The sequence below is a fragment of the Scyliorhinus canicula genome, chromosome 13 (genome assembly GCF_902713615.1).
Source record: "Scyliorhinus canicula chromosome 13, sScyCan1.1, whole genome shotgun sequence".
Lineage (NCBI taxonomy): Eukaryota > Metazoa > Chordata > Chondrichthyes > Carcharhiniformes > Scyliorhinidae > Scyliorhinus > Scyliorhinus canicula.
The window spans coordinates 136,466,360-136,491,154 of NC_052158.1; the positions used below are offsets into that span (position 1 = coordinate 136,466,360).

General features: G+C 40.8%; 1 protein-coding gene across 2 annotated transcripts in view; it reads right to left on the bottom strand.

The window, feature by feature from the left end:
• rasa2 (RAS p21 protein activator 2) overlaps positions 1-24,795 on the bottom strand; it is a 204,215-nt gene that overhangs the window by 87,257 nt on the left and 92,163 nt on the right. For both annotated transcript variants that reach the window (XM_038815283.1, XM_038815284.1), the window contains one exon: positions 10,841-10,917. In XM_038815283.1, coding sequence (XP_038671211.1) covers positions 10,841-10,917 — 77 coding nt within the window. The remainder of the gene's footprint in view (positions 1-10,840; positions 10,918-24,795) is intronic.

The following is a 24,795-nucleotide window of genomic DNA, read 5'->3' on the forward strand; positions in this document are numbered from 1 at the left end:
TGGGCTTCTTTCTTTAACACCATGTCGGAAGTAAATTTGGATCGGTGTCTGCTGGTGGCCATATTTGGGATGATACAGTTTGGGGTGAAGGCGGATGACCTCGCCTTTGCCTCGTTGATAGGCCAGAGGCCAATTTTGGTTGGTGGAGGTCTCCCACTCCGCCTTGTGCCTCTGCTTGGCTGGGTGGCCTAATGTCATTTCTGCATTTGGAGACAATCCAGTTCACCTTCAGGGGTTCTGTGGAGAGGTTCTACCTATGATGGCAACTATTTATTTCCTTTTTTTTTAGAAAAAGGAGTTAGCCGCCATCAGCTGTTAGGTGGTTTAGGTTAGTTTTTTGTATTTCAGTTAATAAGGTGTAATGCTTGTTTTTGCCTTTGTTTTCTTGTACTGTATTTTCCTGTTTGATTTTTTAATCTCTTAATAAACATATTTTTAAAAAAAAGATGTGGAAGCAAATCCTAGTTTAATTCTTTCAATCACTCTTCCCAATTGTGGGAACTGTTTAGCCTCTACCCTACAGCTCTATATCAAAACTCAACCATATTTCAACATCCTGGAAATGGGGCTGGTTTAGCACAGGGCTAAATTGCTGGCTTTGAAAGCAGACCAAGGCACCCCAGCAGCACGGTTCAATTCCCGTACAAGCCTCCCCGAACAGGCGCCGGAATGTGGCTTTCCACAGTAACTTCATTTGAAGCCTACTTGTGACAATAAGTGATTTTCATTTCATCCCTGGACACCGTCTGGTGCCATCTTATCAATAGTTTTAAATGCAAAAATCTCAGTTCACAACAGAAACGATGTTACATGCGAGTGTTCGATGATTGGATAGAAAAAATATCAACACGCAGATTAGAAATTCAATAAGGGAAATATTCCCAGGCCTGGCATCTAATGTAGATAAAAGTACTATTACCCAAACATAACTTATGCAGCTTAATTTCAAAAAGGAAATAGATCATCAGCTTAGATCGGAAGGATATTACAGTACTGCATGCGTTATTGCGGTAACCAGCTCAGTTTGATTCTGTCAATGAAATGTGCAACTTAAAACCTCTGCTTCTTTCACACCGACCATGAAAAAATATTTTTGCATGCATAACATAATGGGTAAATGAGAGAAAAACACCAACGAAGTTCACTTTTGCTCCCATCTGCGTTTGTTCAGACTGCATTGTGATGGGAAATGAAAACCACTGTGGTTAGAAATGCGGCACAATTTCCTGCTGTGCAGAAGCATCACGCTGCACCATATCCTTAAACAACCACAAACATCATTTGAATGGAAAAAAAATCACATCTTTAAATAACAATTTAATAAAAGGACAAGTTGCAAGAATGAAAAGAATACATGAATTGGTTTGTCACAGCATGAACCAAATTTGCGAAGCCACAATTTATCAGCTTTTTAAATATAGCCTCATTGACATTAAAAGTAAAGTCGCCATAATCCCAGATGACCATAGGTTGCTTTTCCCTTTGAGCGGTAAGAGCTGACTGGTGATGGTTTAACAAGAGGATCACCAGTAGACCCATAAACATTATAACCTCTGCAAGGTACCATCGTCCTCACTTATGCCAATAAGTTTTGATATCACATTTTTCTTACAAAATAGTGCCCGTCTCTCAGTCTATCAGCAATGGTGAGTAAACAAACTGGCATCATTTTGAATTATTTCTTCATCTGTAAGCAGGCCTGCATCATTTCAGGATGGCAACTGGTAGTGCATAACACATTGCATCTCCTAGTGATTAAAATGGCCACAGGAATAGGGTGAATGTAGCAGCAGGCTGCACATGGATGCCCATATTCCAGAAGGACAAAAAATTCCAGTTCCATATAAAATAATAAAATTAATAATTAAGAGAAGAGTAATCTTAAGAATTTTAAGAATAATTACCTCGTAAATTGTAGCCCCTATGGCATCAGATCATGCCTCAGGGGTTGCTGTTAGGATACGGATTGTTTGGGCAATAAGTAGTAGGTCTAAATAAGGAATCTGGATCGGTGCAGGCTTGGTGAGCTGAAGAGTCTGTTCCTGTGCTGTAATGTTCTATGTTCACAAGACTTACCAATTTAGATGAAAAACTTGGATTCAGAAACTTAATAAACTTTCAGATGGTACAAACGAGGGAGGACAGCGAATCATAGAATTTGCAGTGAGAAGGAGGCCACTCAGCCCATCGAGTCTGCACCGGCCCTTGGAAAGAACACCCTACTTAAGGCCACGCCTCCAACCTATCCCCGAAACCCAGTAATCCCCACTAACCTTTTTGGACACTAAGAGCAATTTAGCATGGCCAATCCACCTAACCTGCACATCTTTGGATTGTGGGTGGAAACCAGAGCACCCGGAGGAAACCCACACAGACAGTGGAGGACGTGCAGACTCCACACAGACAATAACCCAAGCCGGGAATCAAACCAGGGACTCTGGAGCTGTGAAACAAATGTGCTAACCATTGTGTTACCATGCTGCCCACGGTAGGGAGGTCAAATTCCAAAATGATCAAGGAGACAGAAGTTTCAGGTGGCACCTTCTATTCTGAAGCACGGAGCTATCCATTTTAAATTTCACCTTGGGCCTTACTGAGTAGCCATTATTCAATCATGGGGTGAATTACAACGGATTGTGATGGACATTGGACAGAGTCACAATAATACTATTCATCAGATATGGGGACAAATGGAAGCAAGCTCCTGCATTACCTCTAGTCTTCATACAATAGTTACTACTGCACCATTGCATTTTTGGGAGCGGGGGCATATTCTGTGCATCCTAAACAGGGTTATGCAGAAAGTGGTATTAAAGTACACTTAAATTAATTTTAAAAATCATACTCATCACAAAATATAAGGACTGTTGATATGTTGATCGAGTGATTAATAAATAAAATCTGGATGGAACCATAATTACAAGAGTATATGAATGCTAATGAATGAGATGGGCCTATAGCCTACAGCTTAAATACTACACAGCGGTGAGACTGTACTCAATTGACAATGCTCTGAAACCAATGCTTATCTACCTTTTCAAATCACAAATATATTTACACCCAAAAATATTCATTATTAATTTGAATTTAAATATTTGCTTCCAAAATACTATTATTATATTGCCTATTTAGAGTGATACCGGGATCGTGGATCCTCAAGAGTTTTAAAGTTTGGTGCAAATGCAAGATAAGGCTGCCATCAACTGTAAATTTTAAAAACTTCATTTTGATCTACTTAAGAACAAATTTACCAAATTTTGATACTATTAGCCACCAGAGCAGATCCCTTTTTCTTTTAAAAGAAAATATTTTATTCTATGCATTTTCACACATACAAAAATAGAAGAACAAAACTCAATAAACAACTACGTGCACCCCCCCCCCCACAAACTTTTTTGTAAATATAAAAGTGACTGAAGCAAAGTTAAGATTGGCAAATAATTTCATTATCCTAGCTGTGTGCGTCAGCCACAAGATATTAGCCATCGTTTAGCAAACGATAAGAGACTTCCTGTAAGCAAATGTCATCTGTCCTCAATGCTGCAAAGTTCTCACGAAATGCAGTAAAGACTTTATCAGGTGAATTTAGCAACTCAAAAAAATATCTAACCACCATATAAACCAAAATGTATAATTTTTATTACTTGGGGGGGGGGGGGGGGGAGAGACACACAAATTAAATAAAATTAGATTTGCTGGATACCAAAAAGATCTGGTAGTTTGCATTACATTGACCTGCGTGAAGAAGGCATCGAGCGTCTTTACTGAAAAATAGCAGCTGAGCCACACAGGTGCCAGGTTCAATCTCTGAAGTGGATTTAGCATAAGTAGAAGCATTACCACTGGCCTTCACACATGCACTAGTGGAGGCAACGTTCGGCAAAGTGACTATTTTTGACTGGTTGATCCTCCAACACCCTGAACAAATTGTCTACCATTGGGCTGACTAAAGTAACACTTGCTGGAGCTGTGTAATATTGTATAATATTCAATGTACCTTTACTGTCATAATTTAGGCAAGGTAATCAGCAAAACCTTCCTGCTTTCATAGAATGATACAACACAGAGGTAGTCCATTCAGCTCATCCTACATGTGCCAGCACTTTGGTCGAGCTTTGCAATTAATCCCACTGCTCTGATCTTTCCTCACTGCCGTGTGCCGCCGCCCCCTCCCCCAATCAAGGTACGGATCCAACTCTCTTTTTGAATGATTCAACGATTCAATTGAATCTGCTTCCTCCACCCAGAGTGTACATACAAGATCAGAACAATTCATTGCTTAAAACAATGTTACCTATGGTTCTTCCATCAATTAGCTTAATTCGGTCTCCTGGTTACCTGGAAACAGTTTATTCGTATTTACTCCATTGAAACTATTCAATTTTGAAAGCATTTCAAATCATCTCATTTTTCCTGCGCTAAAGTCAACAATCACAGATTCTTCAGGCCGTTTACATAACTGCAGTCCCAATCTACACAGGTTTTCTCCGTACTCTCTCCAGGGCCTTTAGTCCTAAAATGTGATGCCCAGAATTGCAAATAACGCTACAACTAAACCAATGTTTAGCATAGCTTCCTTGCTCTTGTACTCTCGTTCTCAATAAGGCCAAGAATTCATACGCTTTTACAGCCTTCTTAACTGGTCCTGCTTCCTTCAAAGATTTGTGTACTTACACCCCACGGCCACTTTGCACCTGTAACCCTTTTATAATTCTACCATTTAGTTCACAACACCTTTCCACCATTCTTTCTATCAAAATGTCATGTGCCTGTCATTTCACAAGTCTACATCCTCCAACGGTCTGTTGTCATCATCCTCACTATATCAATATTTCTGGGTTTGTTATTTGAAAATTATGCCCTGTATACCCAAATCCAGGATATTAATAATCAAAAAGAGCAGGGCCCCAACACCAATACCTGGGGAACAACATTGTATTCACCCCTCCATCGTGAAGAACAAAATGTTAACCACTACCATCGATTGTCTAACCCTTAATGAATCTACACCATCATTGCCCCCTTAATCTCAGACCTTGATTTTACTAATATCTATTAAGTCCATATGCACATTATTAACAATACTATTACTGTTATCAGCCTTCTCCATTACTTCAAGAACTCTACCAAACTAATCAAACATTTGACAAATATGCTGGCTTTCAGTATTAGCCCATACTTTTCCAAATGCCAATTAATTCTGTCTGATTATTGTATTTAAAATTTGCCCCACCAGACATTAGGCTACTGGCCTTCAGTGGATGGCTTTATGTCTCTCCCCTTCTTTAAACAAGAGTGTAACATTTGAAAACCATCCAATGTGGTGCAATGTTGCTTCCAAATTGATTGGGTTTGTTCGAGCGGTTATAGCCATTCCTATAATGCATCCTGAGGAGATCATCAATTTGTCTAAGTTTGTTTGAAGAGGTTAATACATGCCCCGTTTGCTATCAGCACAGCTGCAAAGCACAAGGTGACAGAAATGTCATCCACCCCAGCAATACACCATTTACACAGTGCCTTATCTCCTCAATGTTTCCAAATACTTCATAGGCTTGGAATTACTTTCAGGTGCAGCAAGTACTGTACGAAGTACAGTAAATGTAGCAGCCAAAAATTCCCATCACTGAAGAGAAATTAATTGGTCATTCATGGTTGTTGGTGCAATGTTTATTTTAATTTTTAATTTCAATGTGTATCCAGGACAAAGGAAAATTTGCTGTTCTTCAAAAGATCTTTTACATCAGCCTAAAGTACCACAACAAGTGATAAATTTCAATGTTATATTGCAGAGTTGTGACATCCGAAGATGAAATATTCTTGTTGCACTTCAATAGTGCAGATTATGGGCTTGAATGCTGGAATGGAACATGAATACAGTGCTATCAACTCAGTCGAGGTGACACAGCAAAAAGCAGCAACCAAATCACAGAATGGTCACGGTGCATTAGAAGGTCATTCAGCCCACTGAACGTGTGCTGGCTAGTCCCACATCCTGATCTTTTCCGAAAAGCCCTCCACATTTTCTCTCCTCATGCTTATCCAATTCTCTTTTGAAAGCCATGATTGAATCTGCCACAACCGCTGTCTCAAGCAGTGCATTCCAGATCATAACCACTCATTGCATGAAAAGTAATTCCTCATATCACTTTTGGCTTTTTTGCCAATCACCTTCGACAGTTTCTTTCTATCGACTCTGTCTGGACTCCTCCATCAAATCTCCTCTTAAGTAAATCTTGTTTTCTCAAGGAGAATGTTTCCTCTCCAATCTATAACTGAAAATCCTAATTCCTGGAACCATTCTCAAATCTTTTCTGCACCCTTGCCCTCCCTTCCTTGCTGAATATGGTGGCCAGAATTGAACACCAATGATCCCATTGAGATCGAACCAATGTTTTATAAAGGTTCAACATAGTTTCCTTAATATAACCAAATAATTAAATAATACTTCATATAACTATACATCTTGAAAAATAGAATTAGTAGGAGTTGAGCAAGAAAGATCTCACACTTCAAAGAGTTAATTACCATCAGCTGTTGGGGGTAGGGAGATATGCGGGGGGGGGGGGTGGACGTAGTCTTTGTTGTGTTTTTCTATATATATGATTTCTTGTGTTAACACGACACTTATACCTTATTTGAACAATTTTCATAGTTATGTTGTAGTTCAGATTGTGTTTGTTAAATACAAAACATTTAAAATATTTTTTAAAATTAATAATGCTACAAATTTAGCAATGTCATTCAGGCCATATGAACACCTCAATATGGACAATTTTCTACTGTATACCTGTATGCCATTCTATGCCACCGTACCATTGATCACATGGTTACAACAGGACTGACAAAATTGTGAAACCCCCCACCTTCTCCTGCTTCTTCACATTCCTGGTAGGTCAAAAATGAAAAACTGTCAATTGGGAGTAGAATAGAGAGATGCCTGTAGCAATGGAATTGGTCCAAAGCAAGAGCTTTTAGCAGAAGAAAATAGTGCTCATGTCGGATCAGCTTCTACATTAATGCTAATGGAACTCAAAGTTCAACATTTCCACCACCTCTTCCAATCCATCCACTGTCTCAATGCTGTCAAACTTCCAGCATTTTCCTCCAGCTATAGTTGGATGTCCAACCAATAATACCTCTGACTAAGGAAGTGAATGTAATTGGATACAGTCTCAGATTGAACCAGATTGCTTGCAATTTTGGGAACCTAATTTACCACAAGCTAAGTTTTCAACTCCATATCCTGCCAATCATTTAATCTTTGTAATATTGCCAATCTCAACCACAACTTTCAATCAACAATTTAGCATCTGATTCAACCATTTTAATGATTTACTGGATACCCTCCCATCCTTCACTCTCAGAATTAAGCTCAACGATGAACGGTCACCAAACTGAAACATTGACTGTGTTTCTCTCCACAAATGTTCTTGACAATGATAATTTACAATATTTTGTTTTATTTCAGATTTCCAGCATCCATAGTACTTTGCTTTCACAATAAAATCTGGAATCTTCCTAGACAATCTTAAGACATCAAGGAATGCTAGGTCTAATTTTTATTAAAAATTAATACTTAGAATAATTTTCTGGAGCATCCAGTGCTGCAACAACACGCAGGTACAAGGAGCTATGAAAACATTTGTTTTTCCATTACACCGGCAATAAGCTTGAGCAAAAAGTCTTGGGCTTTCTTCCCACAGTGACTACACTGCAAAACTACATGTTTGAAAGTATAGCACTTGGATTCATCCAAAAGTGTGAGAAACTATGAAGCTAAAGTGTAAACCCTGAATCTTACCAGAACTTAAAAACATTTTTAAAGAGTTCTCAATTCTTTTTTTCCAATTAAGGGGCAATTTAGCATGGCCAATTCACCTACCCTGCACATCTTTGGGTCATGGGGGTGAAACCCAGAGAGACACAGGGAGAATGTGCAAACTCCACACTCCACGGTGACCCGGGGCCGGGATCAAACCCAGGTCCATCGAGGCGCCACCGTGCTGCCCTATGAATCTAACCAGAACTTAAAACACTTTGGCCATAAAGTACAAACTCACACCAAGAAAATAAACACACTGTTAAACTCAGTAATCGGCATCAGGTCAGATGCGGAAAGGGTAAGAAATCAGCATCAATTCTCTCCTCCTCATCCTGCATTTGCTTCACTCTGTTTAATTTTTTTTCCTGCTCATAGTCATTTGACTGTGGAAATCGTCACCATTTAAAAGTTGGAAGAAGCAGAAGAATATCAATGAGGTGATGCTATCCAATCCAAAAGTGAACATCTCTCTCAAAGGTACAGTTTCTCCTCCTCATGCAATAACAGTAGCAAAGTTATAACATCTGTGAAAAACATTGTCAGTTGCAAAACAGGATATTGTGCTCGACTGTGTATCTATATTAAATAGATACTACCACTGCCCCATAATTCTGCTACACTTCACCCTGGCCATCTAGATCTTGGTCATGAAAACAACTCATCATTCTATCTGGGGTTTGATAGCAAGACTACTTCCTTCCTAATAAATATTGAAATCTGTTGTAATTTTCAAAATCTGAAAGGAAAGTTTTACATGAACCTAGTTTTCAGTACAGTCAAGTAGCAAAAAGAGCCAGAAAGGTTTAACGCTCAAAGAAAAATTATATTTTGTATTTGGGATGTATTTAAGGAACGTTGATTATTTCTAAAAGAGCACAAGTTTTCTAGAGATAAACAACTGCATTTTATCAAACTGGCAATTAGGATTATCAAATTCTGTGCAACATTATTTAAATTAAGGGCAGCACGGTGGCAAAGTGATTAGCACTGCTGCCTCTCGGCATAGTCCTCTCTGTCCATGTGGAGTTTGCACATTCTCCCCATGTCTGCACGGGTCTCAACCCCAACAACTCAAAAAAAGATGTGCAGGGTAGGTTGATTTGGGTAATTTTTGGGGGAAAAGGAATTGGATACTCAACTCTTCTTTAAAATTTACATTAAAATACTGTTGATTGAACTGCTACACTGTACTCTCCTGAACAACACTGTTAGTCCTAAACAGTGCCTGATAGGGGCCAGCATAGTCTTGTAATTTAAATGCAGTAACTGCCCAGTTGAGAACGTGCACAGCTCAACAGATGTCCATTTCATCGGTGACAGACTTGCATTTATATAGTGTATTTCACAACCTCAAAACATCCTAAAGTGCTTTACAGCCAATAGTCTGTTTAACTGTAGTTACTGTTGCAATTTAAGTATCCTCTATTCTTATCTGGATCATTGGTTGCAATGTAAAAGTAAACTATTTTGCCTCATGTTAAGAGAAATAGTGTGATCATCAGAGCACGCTACAAATGCCATTTCTATTGTTTCACACTTTGGTGGTAGCCATCATGTCCTCATTATAGTGCAACCTATCCAACAGGAGAAAACAACGTCAAAGTAGAGATCTTAAAAAAAGAAAATTAATGGAGTGTTGGCTCACAGTAAAACGGATGCAAACGTTTAATCAAAGGTGTACATTTCTTCAAAAGTCTGTGCCAAGAACAAAAGTCAGATCAATTAACTCAGAATTCTTCAGCAAACCTCTCTCACAACAAACAAGGAATTCTTTCACCACAGGATAGCAAAATGTAGCATTTAACTATCATGTAACCAATTTTCAAATTCCCACTACTGATACGAGAAGCTGAAGCCATGGGTTTGATTATGTGCTTTCCTAGTGGCAGGTTTGACTTTGTGCCTAATTTAAAACCTCCAGCACCCACGGGTCACAATGGGTTGGATTATGTGTTTCCCTAGTGGCAGGTTTGACTTTGTACCTAATGATGAAACTACTCTTTAAAGATGCCAGACAGTCTGGTAGCAGACATCCACGAGTTCAAGTGGGAAAGCTTTCTGACAGGTATGGGAAATGGATCCCCTAAAAGACAAGAGTTTCTAAGCTTCCACTGTCTTTTTCTCTCAAAACCATCTTTGCAACATCTCCACCTTACATTTCCTGCAACACTGAAAATCAGATTCTGATTTTCAATCTGTCACAGATTGGAACCCCCTGGCAAAAATACACAATGCAGCATTGGTGCAAAACTGGAGTATTGCTCAAAACATTCAAATTGTTTCAATTAATTTTACATTGATGGAATGATGGAGATCAAAAATTACAGTGATGTTCAAAATCTACAGAGCACTGAATCAATGGTACCAACTCTCTATAGTAGGATTGATATTCCATCATATGCATTCAAAAATTTAAAGACTAGAGAAATTCAAGAGTTTTAACATTCCTTTTCTTAGAATTCAGAATAATTATGAACGGTTAGTATGATTGAAAATTGCTGAGGCCTTGGAAGTAGCAAATTTAAATTTAAAATATCAAATAGTCAGCTTCTATATGATAGTTCACATAAATAACGATTGCTAAGGATTCTGTTACAATGGAAGGATGCAAGGCCCCCAAGTGTGGAGACCTGGATCAGTGACATGGCGGGATTTATAAAATTGGAAAAGGTCAAATTTGCCCCGAGAGGATCAATACAAGGGTTCTATAAACGATGGCAGCCTTTTTTGGACTTCCTGGCTCAGAGATAGGTAACTGGGTCAATAGCAGCAGCAACCCGGGGGGGGGGGCATTATTGTAGTGTTTATTCTGTAACTTTATAGTGTGTTAATATGTGTTGTTGTTAAAATGCTGGGTTGTTCATGGGGATGGGGCGAATGTATATGATTGTTAATATTATTGTTATTTTCGGTATTTTACTAAGGTGCGTCAATGTTGTATAAAATCAAAATTTCTCAATAAAAATGATTTTTAAAAAAAATAAATAACGATTGCTCTCTCAGATCTGTACTCACCGCACTACCAGTTGCTGACAAACTGATCCTGTCTCGGTTATAAGTTCATTAAGTTTTACTTCCAGGTGAACCTTTCCCTATTTGAAAACAAGAGGTAAGAAGTTAGTTAAAATAGTGCAGCTGACAAAATAAATATTGCCTCTTCCCTTTTTCCTGACTTGAAGCTTCAGGACTTTAATTTTTAATCATCTTTATTGTCACAAGTAGGCTTACATTAACACTGCAATTAAGTTACTATGAAAAGCCCCTAGTCACCACATTCCGGCCTGTTTGGGTACACAGAGGGGGAAGTCAGAATGTCCAAATTACACAACAGCGGGATGTGTGGGAGGAAACCAGAGCATCTGTAGACACGGAGAACGTACCGACTCCGCACAGACAGTGACCCAAGCCGGGAATTGTACCTGGCGCTGTGAAGCAACAGTGCTAACCACTGTGCCACCCTAAATGATTCCATTCTTGTGTGTGAGTGTAGAAAAAGGATCAATGCTATCTGAACATAGAGATTCTTCTTTCGAGCTTTGAATCTTGCCACCATTTACCCAGAAAATGCAAGTTAAAGGTGTGTTTCAGACTATAGGGAAGAGGAAATCTACTTGCGGTCAGATACCACTGAAGCATTGTAGATATGTGCAGATTTGAATCCATAATTAGCCAATTACTTCTTTGGCTGATGAAGAATGTGCGCGCACACATTAGTTCTCATGTATTAGGAAAACAAAGGTATTTTAAGGAATTCATATTTGTATTGGTAAACATTAGAAATAAGGTATAGTTTTAAGTGAGTTTAATGTTTCTGTGCTTGGAAAGGTAAAAACCTATAGTTAGATTCATGCTGGACAAAGGTGCTTTTATGTGTGGGGATTGTTTCAATTCCAACTGTGATTCTGTTGTGCTTAGAGGGGGCTATGGTATGAAAATAATCAACCAGCAGTGGCTGCTTCGCAACTGGGGCCTTGTAATGTAGAGAAGCTTTTCAGTTTTAGTTTAACTAATTTGATTGCAGTTGGAGATAGGTAGTAGGAGACAATGAAGCTCCCTCAGCCTTGCTAGAAGCAATTGGTTTTAGAAGGCTCAAGAGGGAACATCTCTCTCAACCTTCCTAGAAGAAAAGCGATACTATGGAACAATGGTTAAGAAAAGAGATGCCAGAAACCCAAGTCCAACCAGTCAAGGAAACTAAAGAGAAGTTTCCCAGAAACCCAGAGTTAACAGAACAGAGAAAACTGGGAACCAGAACAGATTACTGTTCAGTGAAGTCAAGGGTTGACAAGGCATAGATACTCCAAGGCCCCGACCGTAGAGCTCCTGGCAGAGAGGAAAAAGTTACAACTGGACTTTAACCTGCTATCCACCAAGAAAGCAGTGCACCAACTCAGTCAGACATGGGGGACCTTCTAGAAACAGGGAGACAAAAAGCCAGCCACCTGCTGGCTCATCAGCTGAGAAAGCAGGAAGCCACGAGGGAGGTAGCGCAGGTGAAGGACAGCAAAGGCAGACTGGTAGCCGAACCATAAATGGCCAATGAAGCATTTGAGGCCTTCTACCATGGGGCTGTACACCTTTGAGCTCCCCGACGTGGCACGGAGATTAAACAATTTCTCGATGGACTGGACATGCCAGTCGTTGGAGATGATAGGATGCACAAATGCTGACAAAAATCCTGGCTAAGCAACTGGAGAACTGCATGGTGGTCGCAGAAGAACAGCTGGGTTTTGTTTTCAGTAGACAGCTAATAGCGAACATCATACGTGATAATGACCCCATCCAGGGACAGAACCCCAGAAGTGATCATCTACCTGGACGCAGAAACAGTCTTTGAGAGAGTCGAGTGGAAGTACCTCAGATGTCCTAGAGCGGTTTGGGCTAGGGACAGGGTTCACCTCATTGGTGAGGCTCCTGTACAACGCCCTCATGGCAAGTGTTCAGGCCAGCACCACCAGCTCTGAATAATTCCAGCTGCACAGGGTCACAAGGCAGAATGCTGTCCCCATTCCTATTCATTGGCAATCAAGCCGTTGACGATCACCCTCAGGGCGGCGAAAAACTGGAAGGGAAGAGGAGACAGAGAGCACAGAGTCTCACTCTATGCAGATTACCTACTCCTCTACATCTCGAACCCGCAAAGCAGCATGGAAGGGATCAAGAAGCTCTTGAGAGAGTTTGGAGCTTTCTCGGGATAGAAGCTAATCTGAGCAAGAGTGAAGTCTGCCCTGTGAACGCAAAAGGGGAAGGAGGGTCAGAGATGGTGGGACAACCAGTCAAACAAGCCCAATGCAAATTGCGCTATCTGGAGATCCAGACTGCCCACGGCTGGACATGGACCCACAAGTGGAACCCAAAGATCTCCAAAAAGGTCCTACAAAGTAAAAGAAACAAGGGGTCCGTGGCCCTCCCAAACCTACACTACCACCACTGGGCAGCCACAGCAGAAAGAGGGGATTGGTGAGGGGATTGGTGAAAGAATTGGCAATGGAATGGGTGAGGATGGAGGTGAGCTCCTGTGACGAACATCTGAGCCTTCGCCATGGCAGCACTCCCATCCCCGCCAGCTAAACACTCAACAAGCCCAGTCATGGTTGCCTGGAATCAAATGAGACAGCACTTCGACCTAACCGAAATGTCCACCATGGCCCCCATCTGCAGCAACCACAGGTTTGCGCCAGCCATGCTACCGGAAAGGAGGGAGGGAGGGATGTTGAACAGCCCCAGACAAAATGGGGGCCTACAGTCAGGGTACAAATAAATACAGTGAAATAGACCAAGACCCCCAAAGTAACATCTATAGCAAGGTGAGAGGGCAGGGCCAATCGACAGGAGGGGTGGAGAAGAGAGGAAGGGGGGGGGGGTATATATTATACATATATATTCATATATATGTAAATAGATGACGGGCTGCACAGTGTTGCAGTGGTTAGCATTGCTGCAGGTTCAATCCCGGCTCTGGGTCACTGTCCATGTGGAATTTGCACATTCTGCACGTGTTTGCGTGGGTTTCACCCCCACAACCCAAAAGGTGTGCCGGGTAGGTGGATTGATCACGCTAAATTGCCCCTTAATTGGAATAAATGAATTGGGTACTCTAAATTTAAAAAAAAGTAAATAACTGGCTTGTAATGCAGAACAAGGCAGCAGTACGGGTTCAATTCCCGTACCAGCCTCCCCGAACAGGCGCAGGAATGTGGCGACTCGGGGCTTTTCGCAGTCACTTCATTGAAGTCTACGTGTAATGATAAGCATTTATTATTACTACTACATGGCAATCACCTTTTGTAAACTATGTATTCCAATAAAAATATTTCAAAATAACAAAGGAAAGGGGACGGTTAGGGCTTTGGCGGTTATTTCTAATGTTTGGCTTTTGTAAATTGTATCTGGCCTGTACAAATCTGTTTATTTTGTATTGTATAAAATGAAAAACTTTAATAAAAACATTTTTAAAAAACAAAAATTGAAGAGGCACTGGATCCTGAGAGACCAGAAAGGTTCTGCTGAAGTGCTAACATTTGAGAGAAATTAATAGTTTGGGAGGTGGTATTTGAAAAAATTGTGGAAATCGGTGGCTGGACCTTCGAGTTTGTGTAAAAGCTTTTAAGATGAAGAAAATCTGAAGGGAGAGGTGAAAAACCCGAGAAGCAAAACCTTGATGGAAGCAGTGGAGGGAAAGCAACATTTAAAAGATTTGAAAATGTGACTTTTGGAAATAGAATTTGAAATCACTCATAGTATCATAAAATCATACAATCATAGAATTTACAGTGCAGGAGGCCATTTGGCCCATCAAGTCTGCACCGGCCCTTACACAGAGCACCCTATTGAAACCCAAGCATCTACCCTATCCTCGTAAACCAATAACCCCCACTTAACATTTTTTGGACACCAAGGGTAATTTAGCATGGCCAATCCATCTAACCTGCACATGTTTGGACTATGGGAGGAAACCGGAGCACCCAGAGGAAACCCACGCAGACACGGGAAGAATGTGCAAACTCCACACAGACAGTGACCCTGCCCGGGAATTGAACCTAGGACCCTGGAGCTGTGAAGCAACTGTGCTAACCACTATGCTGCCGTGCTGCCCACTCATGTGGAAGCCGGAGTTCAGTGAGACTAGATGGTTCACAGTTTAAAAATGATCTGGGGGATTGAGGGGAGAAATCCACATTCACTTGGGCTCAGAGAGGATGTTTTATCACAGTCATCCTGTGCGCTTAAAAGGGACTTTGCGTGTTAGCGTGACCATTGTAGCTCAAGATATATTATGTAATGTGTTAATCTTAAAATTTGTGTGCAATTGTTAAGCTAAGGGGGAGCAAAGGAGTATTACATCATAAATCCAATTTTTTCATATTTAATAAATGTTTTTCTTGATGTTAAAACTATTTAGCAGTTCCGCGACTCTGTTCCTCCATGTTTTATGATAAAAAGTAAAAGTTACAATCTTTTGAGCCACGATTCATTCTGTGGTCTTCCCGTCCAGTTATATCAACTGGGATCGTACCACATGCTCGACTACATAACAACGACTGCACTTCAACAGAATTCACTGGACATCACGCTCTTTTGGGATGTTTTGAAGAGGTTATAAAATGCTGTACAAATGCAAAACAAACACTCTTATGTTTGTATCCAACTTCGTCCATTTTCAGAAGATTGGCATCATGCTTGTCTTCTCACTTTTACATTCAGAATGAATACTTGATCTCCATAAGAAGTCACAGGGCTCTGCTGTGAAATGGAGCCCCTGACAGCAAATGCCAAGATTGAATCCTTGCAGCTACATTCCTAAATTGAGCTCTCTTATCCCGGTGGCAAAATGACAAGTCTCAATTTCTTGTCCCACAATGTCAACAGATGAGGGTTTATTTGCACATGGGGGTGCAGCTTAGTGAGGTAGCATACACAATGTAAAAGCACCTTGAAATAAAATTCTCATTATGAAGGCTCCAGGCCACAGGTAAAACAGAAATAGCTTCCTTGGCTTTTTAAGGTTGTATTACCAAACTTGACAAACATTAGACATTCCTGCTTACAATTGTGCGCTGCATGTTTTTAAGTTGCCCTCAGGATTAGTAAACTTAATAAGATGTGTTAGACTGAAAATTCTATACTCCCACCCTCAGTAGGATTTACTTAAACTTTTAATTCTATTTACCACAGTTAGCACATAAAGTTGTTCACATTGCTTTCTTGTCCGTGACTACAATGGTGGTCCTTTTGCTAACCATAACTATAATTTGCAATACAAATATGAACTTAGTTATGTCAACTAAGAACGAAAGCTATTTAAACCAAAATGCAGTAGCTCTGTAAAAATATGACAATTACAAAGGCTGCTTTTAGTTTTTGGCCTAGATTCCGTTGAGAGCTTTGCAAGATAGTGTGTTGTTTCCACTGACTCACAATATAGCTCTATCGATATCATTCTTCTCCCAAAAGTCAAGTTCAAAGAATTCCATTCTTTACCACAGTGGAATGTGGTGACCGTCAGGAAAACAAAACACTTGCACACGAGACATTCACCCATCTGCAGTGCAATAAATGACAAATTTAGCATTAAAATAATTAGATTAGCATGCCCACGGGCAGCACGGTAGCATAGTGGTTAGCACAGTTGCTTCACAGTTCCGTGGTCCCAAGTTCGATTCCCGGCTTGGTTCACTGACTGTGCAGACTCCGCACATTCTCCCCATGTTTGCATGGGTTTCCTCAGGGTGCTCCAGTTTCGTCCCACAGTCCAAAGGTCTGCAGGTTTGGTGGATGACTATGCTAAATTGCCCTCAGTGTCCAAAAAAGGTTAGATGGGGTTACAGGGATAGGGTGGAGGTGTGAGGTTGGGTGGAGCTGTGGGGATAGGGTGGAGGTATGAGGTTAGATAGGATGCTCTTTCCAAGGGCTGGTGCAGACTCGATGGGCCGAATGGCCTCCCTCTGCACTGTAAATTCTCTGATTCTATGAAATTATCCAGTGGCACAATCAATCATCACATTCAACTCCAAGAATAAGAGAGCTGGGGAAAATCAATGCACTTGATGCAGGGAGATAAACAAGCACTTATCACTTCTAATGGCACATCATACTGGCGATACAAATGAGGCAGAAAGGCTATTCCAATAACTAATCCGCATGAAAATTCTAATCATTGATCCAAAATCTGGGTTTCAAAGAATTAACCCCCTTTTACTCCACCCACAAAAGACAAATCTTTAAAACACAAGTTCATCACTCAAGGAATTACACTGATCTTGTCATCCCAAGGTAAAAAATTTTCCCAAAAACCACCAATAGATGCAAGCATCAGTTTGAATAATGCTACAAGTTTTTGCTCGGCAATTCTGCGTTGTCGCGTGTCCTGAAGACCGCCTTGGAGAATGCTTACCCGGAGATCAGAGGCTGAATGCCCTTGACTGCTGAAGTGTTCCCCAACTGGAAGGGAACATTCCTGCCGAGCAAAAACTTATAGCTAAGTTCCGCACGCATGAGTGCGGCCTCAACCGGAATCTTGGATTCACGTCGCATTACATTCATCCCCCACAATCTGGCCTGGACTTGCAAAATTCTACCAACTGTCCTGGATTGAGACAATTCACACCTCTTTAACCTGGGATTATCCCTCTCTCTGGATCTGTAATGATTTGATTACCCGCAAATGCTCGCATTCCAAGCATTGTCCGGCATCTCTGACTTTGTCTATATAAATATTTCTGGAACATACCTCTCCATTCACCTGAGGAAGGAGCAGTGCTCCGAAAGCTCGTGTTTGAAACAAATCTGTTGGACTTTAACCTGGTGTTGTAAGACTTCGTACTGTGCTCACCCCAGTCCAACGCCGGCATCTCCACACATAGACAGTGACCGGGGCTGGGAGCAAAGCAGGGTCCCCAGCACCATGAGGCAACAGTGCTAACCACGGCACCATCATGCCGCCTTTGCCTCTGAAGTAGAATAGCTGATTTAACAGAGTACAGTAGTCAAATGATAGCTCTAATTTACTTTAGTACATTTGACAACGTCGGTAGTAGGGAAGATGCTGGAATCTATCATCAAGGAAGAAATAGCGAGGCATCTGGATAGAAATTGTCCCATTGGGCAGACGCAGCATGGGTTCATAAAGGGCAGGTCGTGCCTAACTAATTTAGTGGACTTTTTTGAGGACATTACCAGTGCAGTGGATAACGGGGAGCCAATGGATGTGGTATATCTGGATTTCCAGAAAGCTTTTGACAAGGTGCCACACAAAAGGCTGCTGCATAAGATAAAGATGCATGGCATTAAGGGTAAAGTAGTAGCATGGATAGAGGATTGGTTAATTAATAGAAAGCAAAGAGTGGGGATTAATGGGTGCTTCTCTGGTTGGTGATCAGTAGCTAGTGGTGTCCCTCAGGAATCAGTCTTGGGCCCACAATTGTTCACAATCTACATAGATGATTTGGAGTTGGGGACCAAGGGCAATGTGTCCAAGTTTGCAGATGACACTAAGATGACTGGTAAAGTGAAAAGTGCAGAGGATACTGGAAGTCTGCAGAGGGATTTGGATAGGTTAAGTGAATGGGCTAGGGTCTGGCAAATGGAATACAATGTTGACAAATGTGAGGTTATCCATTTTGGTAGGAACAACAGCAAACGGGATTATTATTTAAACAATAAATTATTAAAGCATGCTGCTGTGCAGAGAGACCTGGGTGTGCTAGTGCATGAGTCACAGAAAGTTGGTTTACAGGTGCAACAGGTGATTAAGGCGGCAAATGGAATTTTGTCTTTCATTGCTAGAGGGATGGAGTTTAAGGCTAGGGAGGTTATGCTGCAATTGTTTAAGGTGTTAGTGAGGCCACACCTGGAGTATTGTGTTCAGTTTTGGTCTCCTTACTTGAGAAAGGACGTACTGGCACTGGAGGGTGTGCAGAGGAGATTCACGAGGTTAATCCCAGAGCTGAAGGGGTTGGATTACGAGGAGAGTTTGAGTAGACTGGGACTGTACTCGTTGGAATTTAGATGGATGAGGGGGGATCTTATAGAAACATTTAAAATTATGACGGGAATAGATAGGATAGATGCGGGCAGGTTGTTTCCACTGGCGGGTGAAAGCAGAACTAGGGGGCATAGCCTCAAAATAAGGGGAAGTAGATTTAGGACTGAGTTTAGGAGGAACTTCTTCACCCAAAGGGTTGTGAATCTATGGAATTCCTTGCCCAGTGAAGCAGTTGAGGCTCCTTCATTAAATGTTTTTAAGGTAAAGATAGATAGTTTTTTGAAGAAAAAAGGGATTAAGGGTTATGGTGTTCGGGCCGTAAAGTGGAGCTGAGTCCACAAAAGATCAGCCATGATCTCATTGAATGGCGGAGCAGGCTCGAGGGGCCAGGTGGCCTACTCCTGCTCCTAGTTCTTATGTTCTAACTCTTGCATATACTATAAAATGAAATTATTTGACTATAGTCAGATGGTGGTTTAGGAAACCACGTGCACTGAACATAGTGGTTAGAACCATACAGCAGGAATCCCGCTCCTTATCCAGATGACCATTTCCTGACTAAAATGGGTAGATTCTCCACTTGAATGTTGTAGCAAAAACCTTAAAGGTTGACCAATTTCTGGATTTCTGGATTTCACAGGAAGATTTTAATCGATCCAAGCCAAATGATGAGTATGAAACAAAAGAGAGAGATTTTCCTTGTTAGTGTTATGCAGGTAAAGGCATCTTAGAAAGACACTGGGACCTACTTCACACTGAGAAGCATTACCATTCATATTCTGAAACCATTTAGAACTGCATTCCTGGTCTGAATGGGCCTTTAAAGAAACAGACAGTTAATGGTCTCAAGCCTCCTTCACATGGTGAAGCAACCATGTTTTTTGGACTGTACATTTGTTCATTCAAAACTGGTAGTTCACAGAAAACAGTGACATGTCATCTTTCAGGGCAGCACTGTAGCACAGTGATTAGCACGGTTGCTTCACAGCTCCAGCGTCCCTGGTTCAATTCCCGGCTTGGGTCACTGACTGTGCGGAGTCTCCCCGTGTCTGCGTGGGTTTCCTCCGGGTGCTCGGTTTCCTCCCACAATCCAAAGATCTGCCGGTTAGGTGGATTGGCCATGATAAATTGCCCTTAGTGTCCAAAAAAGGTTAGGTGGGGTTACTGGGTTACGGAGATGGGATAGGCTTAAGTGGGGCGCTCTTTCCAAGGGCCGTTGCAGACTCGATGGGCCAAAGGGCCTCCTTCTGCACTGTAAATTCTATGATTCTATGATCTTTGCCTTCAAGGACATGAGGACTATACATTTTAAAAGAGCATCTCAGCCTGATTCTATTACTCCAAGTCCTTCCATAAAGAAATTGGACCTTCTGGTACGAAACCACAAATGCCTAACTTTGTGACCTGTGACCTGTGAATATTAATTTCTACAAGAGAATCCTGCAATAATCCTGATATCAGACTTCAACAGTTTGGACCTAAATGAGCTACAATTCAAGAGTGAAACAAGACTCTTTTATTGGATCCATTTTGACTGCTGTTCTACAATGAGCCAGGCATGTCAACTATGAACTATTCTTTCGGTTTACAACTTATAATATTATACTATCTCCTTTAACTGTATCTTTGTGTGTGGATCATGGTATTTAAACTTGCAGGGTGAATGTGTGAATAAATAATCTTATTTAATCGGACTACATACTCAAGGGTACCAAGAGAAGCGCACACATCTCTCTTTCCAAAACCATAATGATTACCGACAGTAAAAGAGGGAATTGGGGCTTCTGTTTAGCTCTCCTCCCATTCGTAACATTAGGTTTATTCAAAGGATGCAGCATTATAGATTTCTGCCTCCAACTATTTTGCATAACCAAGTAAAGATGATCAAATTAATGGAGGGATAAAAGAAAAGCGCAATCCCAAATAGAAACTGCCATAAACAAAAACAAAAAAATCGTATAGGAAACTTAAGATACTGTTTTATGTGCTCTGTCCTTAATCAAACATTGTCTATCACCTGTGTATCTTTAACAATATAATCAACCAGGCATTAACAGGGCGGGGGAGGTGATGGAAAACAGACAGGCAGCATTGATAAGAATCAACTTGTGTGGACCTAAAATAAAATGCTTAATTCAGACAGTCCACAATAAGGACTGGTTGTGGTTCACGTGTTCTGTGGAAATTCACCCTTGTGCATACCGTGGATCTACACAATCGGCCAATTAATTTTTTCCCTAAATCCGTTTTGAAAAGTCTCTCTAAACCACGAGCACAATTTTAATCAACTTAGATGATCAAGAGGGCAGCACAGGAGCGCAGTGGTTAGCACTGGAACTATGGCGCCGAGGACCCGGGTTTGAATCCCAGTCCTGGGTCACTGTCCGTGTGGAGTGTGCACATTCTCCCCATGTCTGCGTGGGTTTCAACCCCACAACCCAAAGATGTGTAGGTTAGTTGGATTGGCACGCTAAATTGCCCCTTGATTGGGAAAAAAATTATTGGGTACTGTAAAATTTTGTTAAAACTTAGCTGATCGGTCCTTCAGCTTCTAGTCACACTTATTTTTAACATGTTTTGAAGTTAAGGAGTTGCCACTAACTTACTTTATACATAGTTGCATTTATCACATTTAGCCAATTTTCGACAAACCTCAAATAGAAAATTGTACCTGAACATCTGGTTTCTAATTTGGACGTCTTCAGAAATTCCTCCCTATCAGGCATCACAAAACTACTTATATTATGTAGGCAATCACAGCTATTTAATTTCTTCTTGTGCTCTCTGCCTGCATCTCTTTCGAACGCAGCCTCAAGACAACATGACTCCACCATCTGCTATATGGTGCCGACACAGTGGTTGTAGTGCGTACCATCTACAAGGTGCGCTGCAGCAACCCGTCATGGCTCCTTCAATGGTACCTTCCAAACCGCCACCTCTGCCACTTCAGATAGGGCAGCAGATGCATTGGACCACTAGCTGCAAGTTCGCCTCTACGTCACAAACCATTCGGACTTGAAATATATCACCATTCCTTCACTGGCACTGGATCAAAGTCCTGGAACTTTTTTGCTAACACCATGGATGTACCTACATCACATGGATTGCAGTGGTTCAAGAGAGGCACATCACCACCTTCTCAAGGGTAATTAGGGATGGGCAATCAATGCTAACTTAGCCAGCACACCCCATGAAAGAAGTAACTGAACTGCTTTGCATATCCCGTGGTCACGAAAAACATGATACAAGTTCTCTCCTTGAGGCATTAGAACACGAGTCCAACTTCAAACTGTCGAAGGGCAAATTTAGGACATAAAGATTTGTAAACACTAAGCGCATGTAATTAGCTACAAATGGAGAAATAATGTAGGCAAACGCCTGAAGGTCATTCCATAGCTTATTGGATGGTCGGCTGGGGATAAGAGGCAGAAGAAGAACTACAAGATTTTTTTTGGATACATGACCTATGACCTATGATAGTCAAATGGCTTTTTTCAACTGTGGTAACAGGCACCTTGGTCATAGGAATAGTTTGGGTCCCTTGTAATAAATTGAGGATGCAACAGAATTTATCTGTTATAGGTAGCTTTCCAATTTATTCTGTTATTACTGTGGAATCAAAGATGATCAGTTGGGAGTAGCAGCTACAGTACAGCACAACTTAAATGATGGAATTAACTACAGCAGCCTGCTATTTTAAATACGACAATAGGAACAATATGATAACTTAATTTGCGCAACAGAATGAACTGAAGTCTCTGATGTAGGTGAAGCAGAGTGTGTGGTCAAAGTACAGCTACAATGAATACTAATGTTGCACTACAGTTGACCCTAATACTGAAGTTTAAACTTATACTGCATAAAACTACAAAACTCATTGAAAGGCTTGGATAATACATTCCCTGTGGAGGCTGGGCCTGTCTATTTATGCATACTCCTCTGCCAGTGGATAAAGCACCATCTGATTCTGATTTCAGCAAAGCAGCATGCCTTTAAAAAGTAGCTCCTCATTTCCTTGGGCCTGGAACAGTCAGGCACAGTAATGATTTAATAGTTGCTCATGAATTCAATCAGGCTCTGAGCAGTATGGACAATAAGTTTTGTTCATTAAAACCAATTCCAAGATACAAAAGATCACTGAATTTAGCATGAAGAAAACAAGCAATGGTTTTTAGTTTCTAAATTTCAGCTCGAAAGCATCGTTTCCCATTATAAGTACATTCAAAATAACTGGAGCCAAACATAGTCTTTAACTTACTTATTGTACATATAACTGCAGTAACATTGGATTTTACAAATACTTTTTCATAAAGGTGCCTGAAAACTAGGGCATAAACACTACATGTCACAGACCTTTAACAATGAGGACAAAAGCAATCAAATAGGATTCAGTACAGCATTCAGCATTCATTTAAGTATTCTATTACATGGTTGATTGAAAATAAACTGATAAACACTGTACACAATATAGGATCACAAAACACAGGAGCAGAATTAAACCATTTGGCCCATTGAGTCCACTCTACCATTCATTCATGGCTGATATGCTTCTCATCCCCATTTCCCTGCCTTCTCCTCATAACCCTTGATCCCCTTATTAATCAAGAACCTATCTATGTCTGTCTTAAAGATACTCAGTGACGTGGACTCCGCACCTTCTGCGGCAATGATTTCCAAGATTCACCACCCTCTGGATGAAGAAATTCCTCATCTCAGTTTTAATGGATCGTTCTGTCAACCCGAGGCTGTGCCCTCGGGTTCTAATTTCTCCTACTAGTGGAAATATCCTCTCCAATTTCACTATCTAGGCCTCTCAGTATTCTGTATGTTCCAATGAGATTCCCCCATATCCTTCTAAACTCCATACAGTACAGACCCAGAGTCTTCAACACTCCTCGTCTGACATATACTGGTTAAATAAATATTTTTTACTCAGATTTTAAAATTTGCTTTTGGATTTGCCTCATCTTGAAGTTGCACAGACTAGCACCATGATAACAAATCATTTTTCACTGAATTGATCCTGACTTATTGAGTTGCTTCAGTTGTTCAGCAAATGACAGTGACAAAATGCTTATGCTATATTTGCCTGTTATGAAAGGCATTATAAGATTTGCTCGTATGGCTTGGGAAGCAGCTGTTTTCAACCCAAACCACCTTAATTGAATTTGATGTCGGCATGAAAGCAACAAAATAATCTCAATAGAAGGAAAAATTGAACATCATTTTCTTACGCACAATACATGGCTGTAAACACTAAAACCACAAATTGGCAGAAATAGAGGTGTCAGGTGAAAAACAGGATGTGAACAATCTAAGCATTTACTTAATTTTTTCATTAACAAAAAGTAACAGGATATAATACTTTGACTGTACACAAAGCATTAATCAAGTTTTACTCAACACTGTATTTAATAGTAAAACTAAAATGCAGATTCTGCAATTCAGCATCTCTGTTGCCAGGGCTTTTGTGATCATCAAATGTGAACTTGGATCAGAGTGAAACTGCATTTTGTTATTGTCTGATTGGCCATGAAGAAAAAGAACTGGAACTTCAAGACACAAAAATGTGAATCTTTGAAGATTCCATCAATAGTGATGTCATTGCTTCTGTGTGGTCTGCTGGCTCATATTACTCGATTAGAAGCAAAATCCACAGAAGGCACAAAACTCTTAGGGATGCAGTTCTTTGAAGTAGAAATCTAAAGCATTATGCTGTGTGAGATTGCGATGCAAACAGTTCACTGGTATTCGAAGCACCTCAAACTGACTTCAGAAGTCGAAAAAAGCAACACTTCAAAAGAATTAAAGTAAATAGACTGGAGCTAGATGACTCAGAAGGAAAGCCCCAATTTTTCAGTATGCTGAAACTAGATCACGTGACTTTGACTGGAACACTGTTCATTCTGCCAGAACTTTAACAAGGGCTTCCCAAACATCTTTGCGAATCCATTTTCAATCTTCACACTTGGTGCAACCAGAGTAA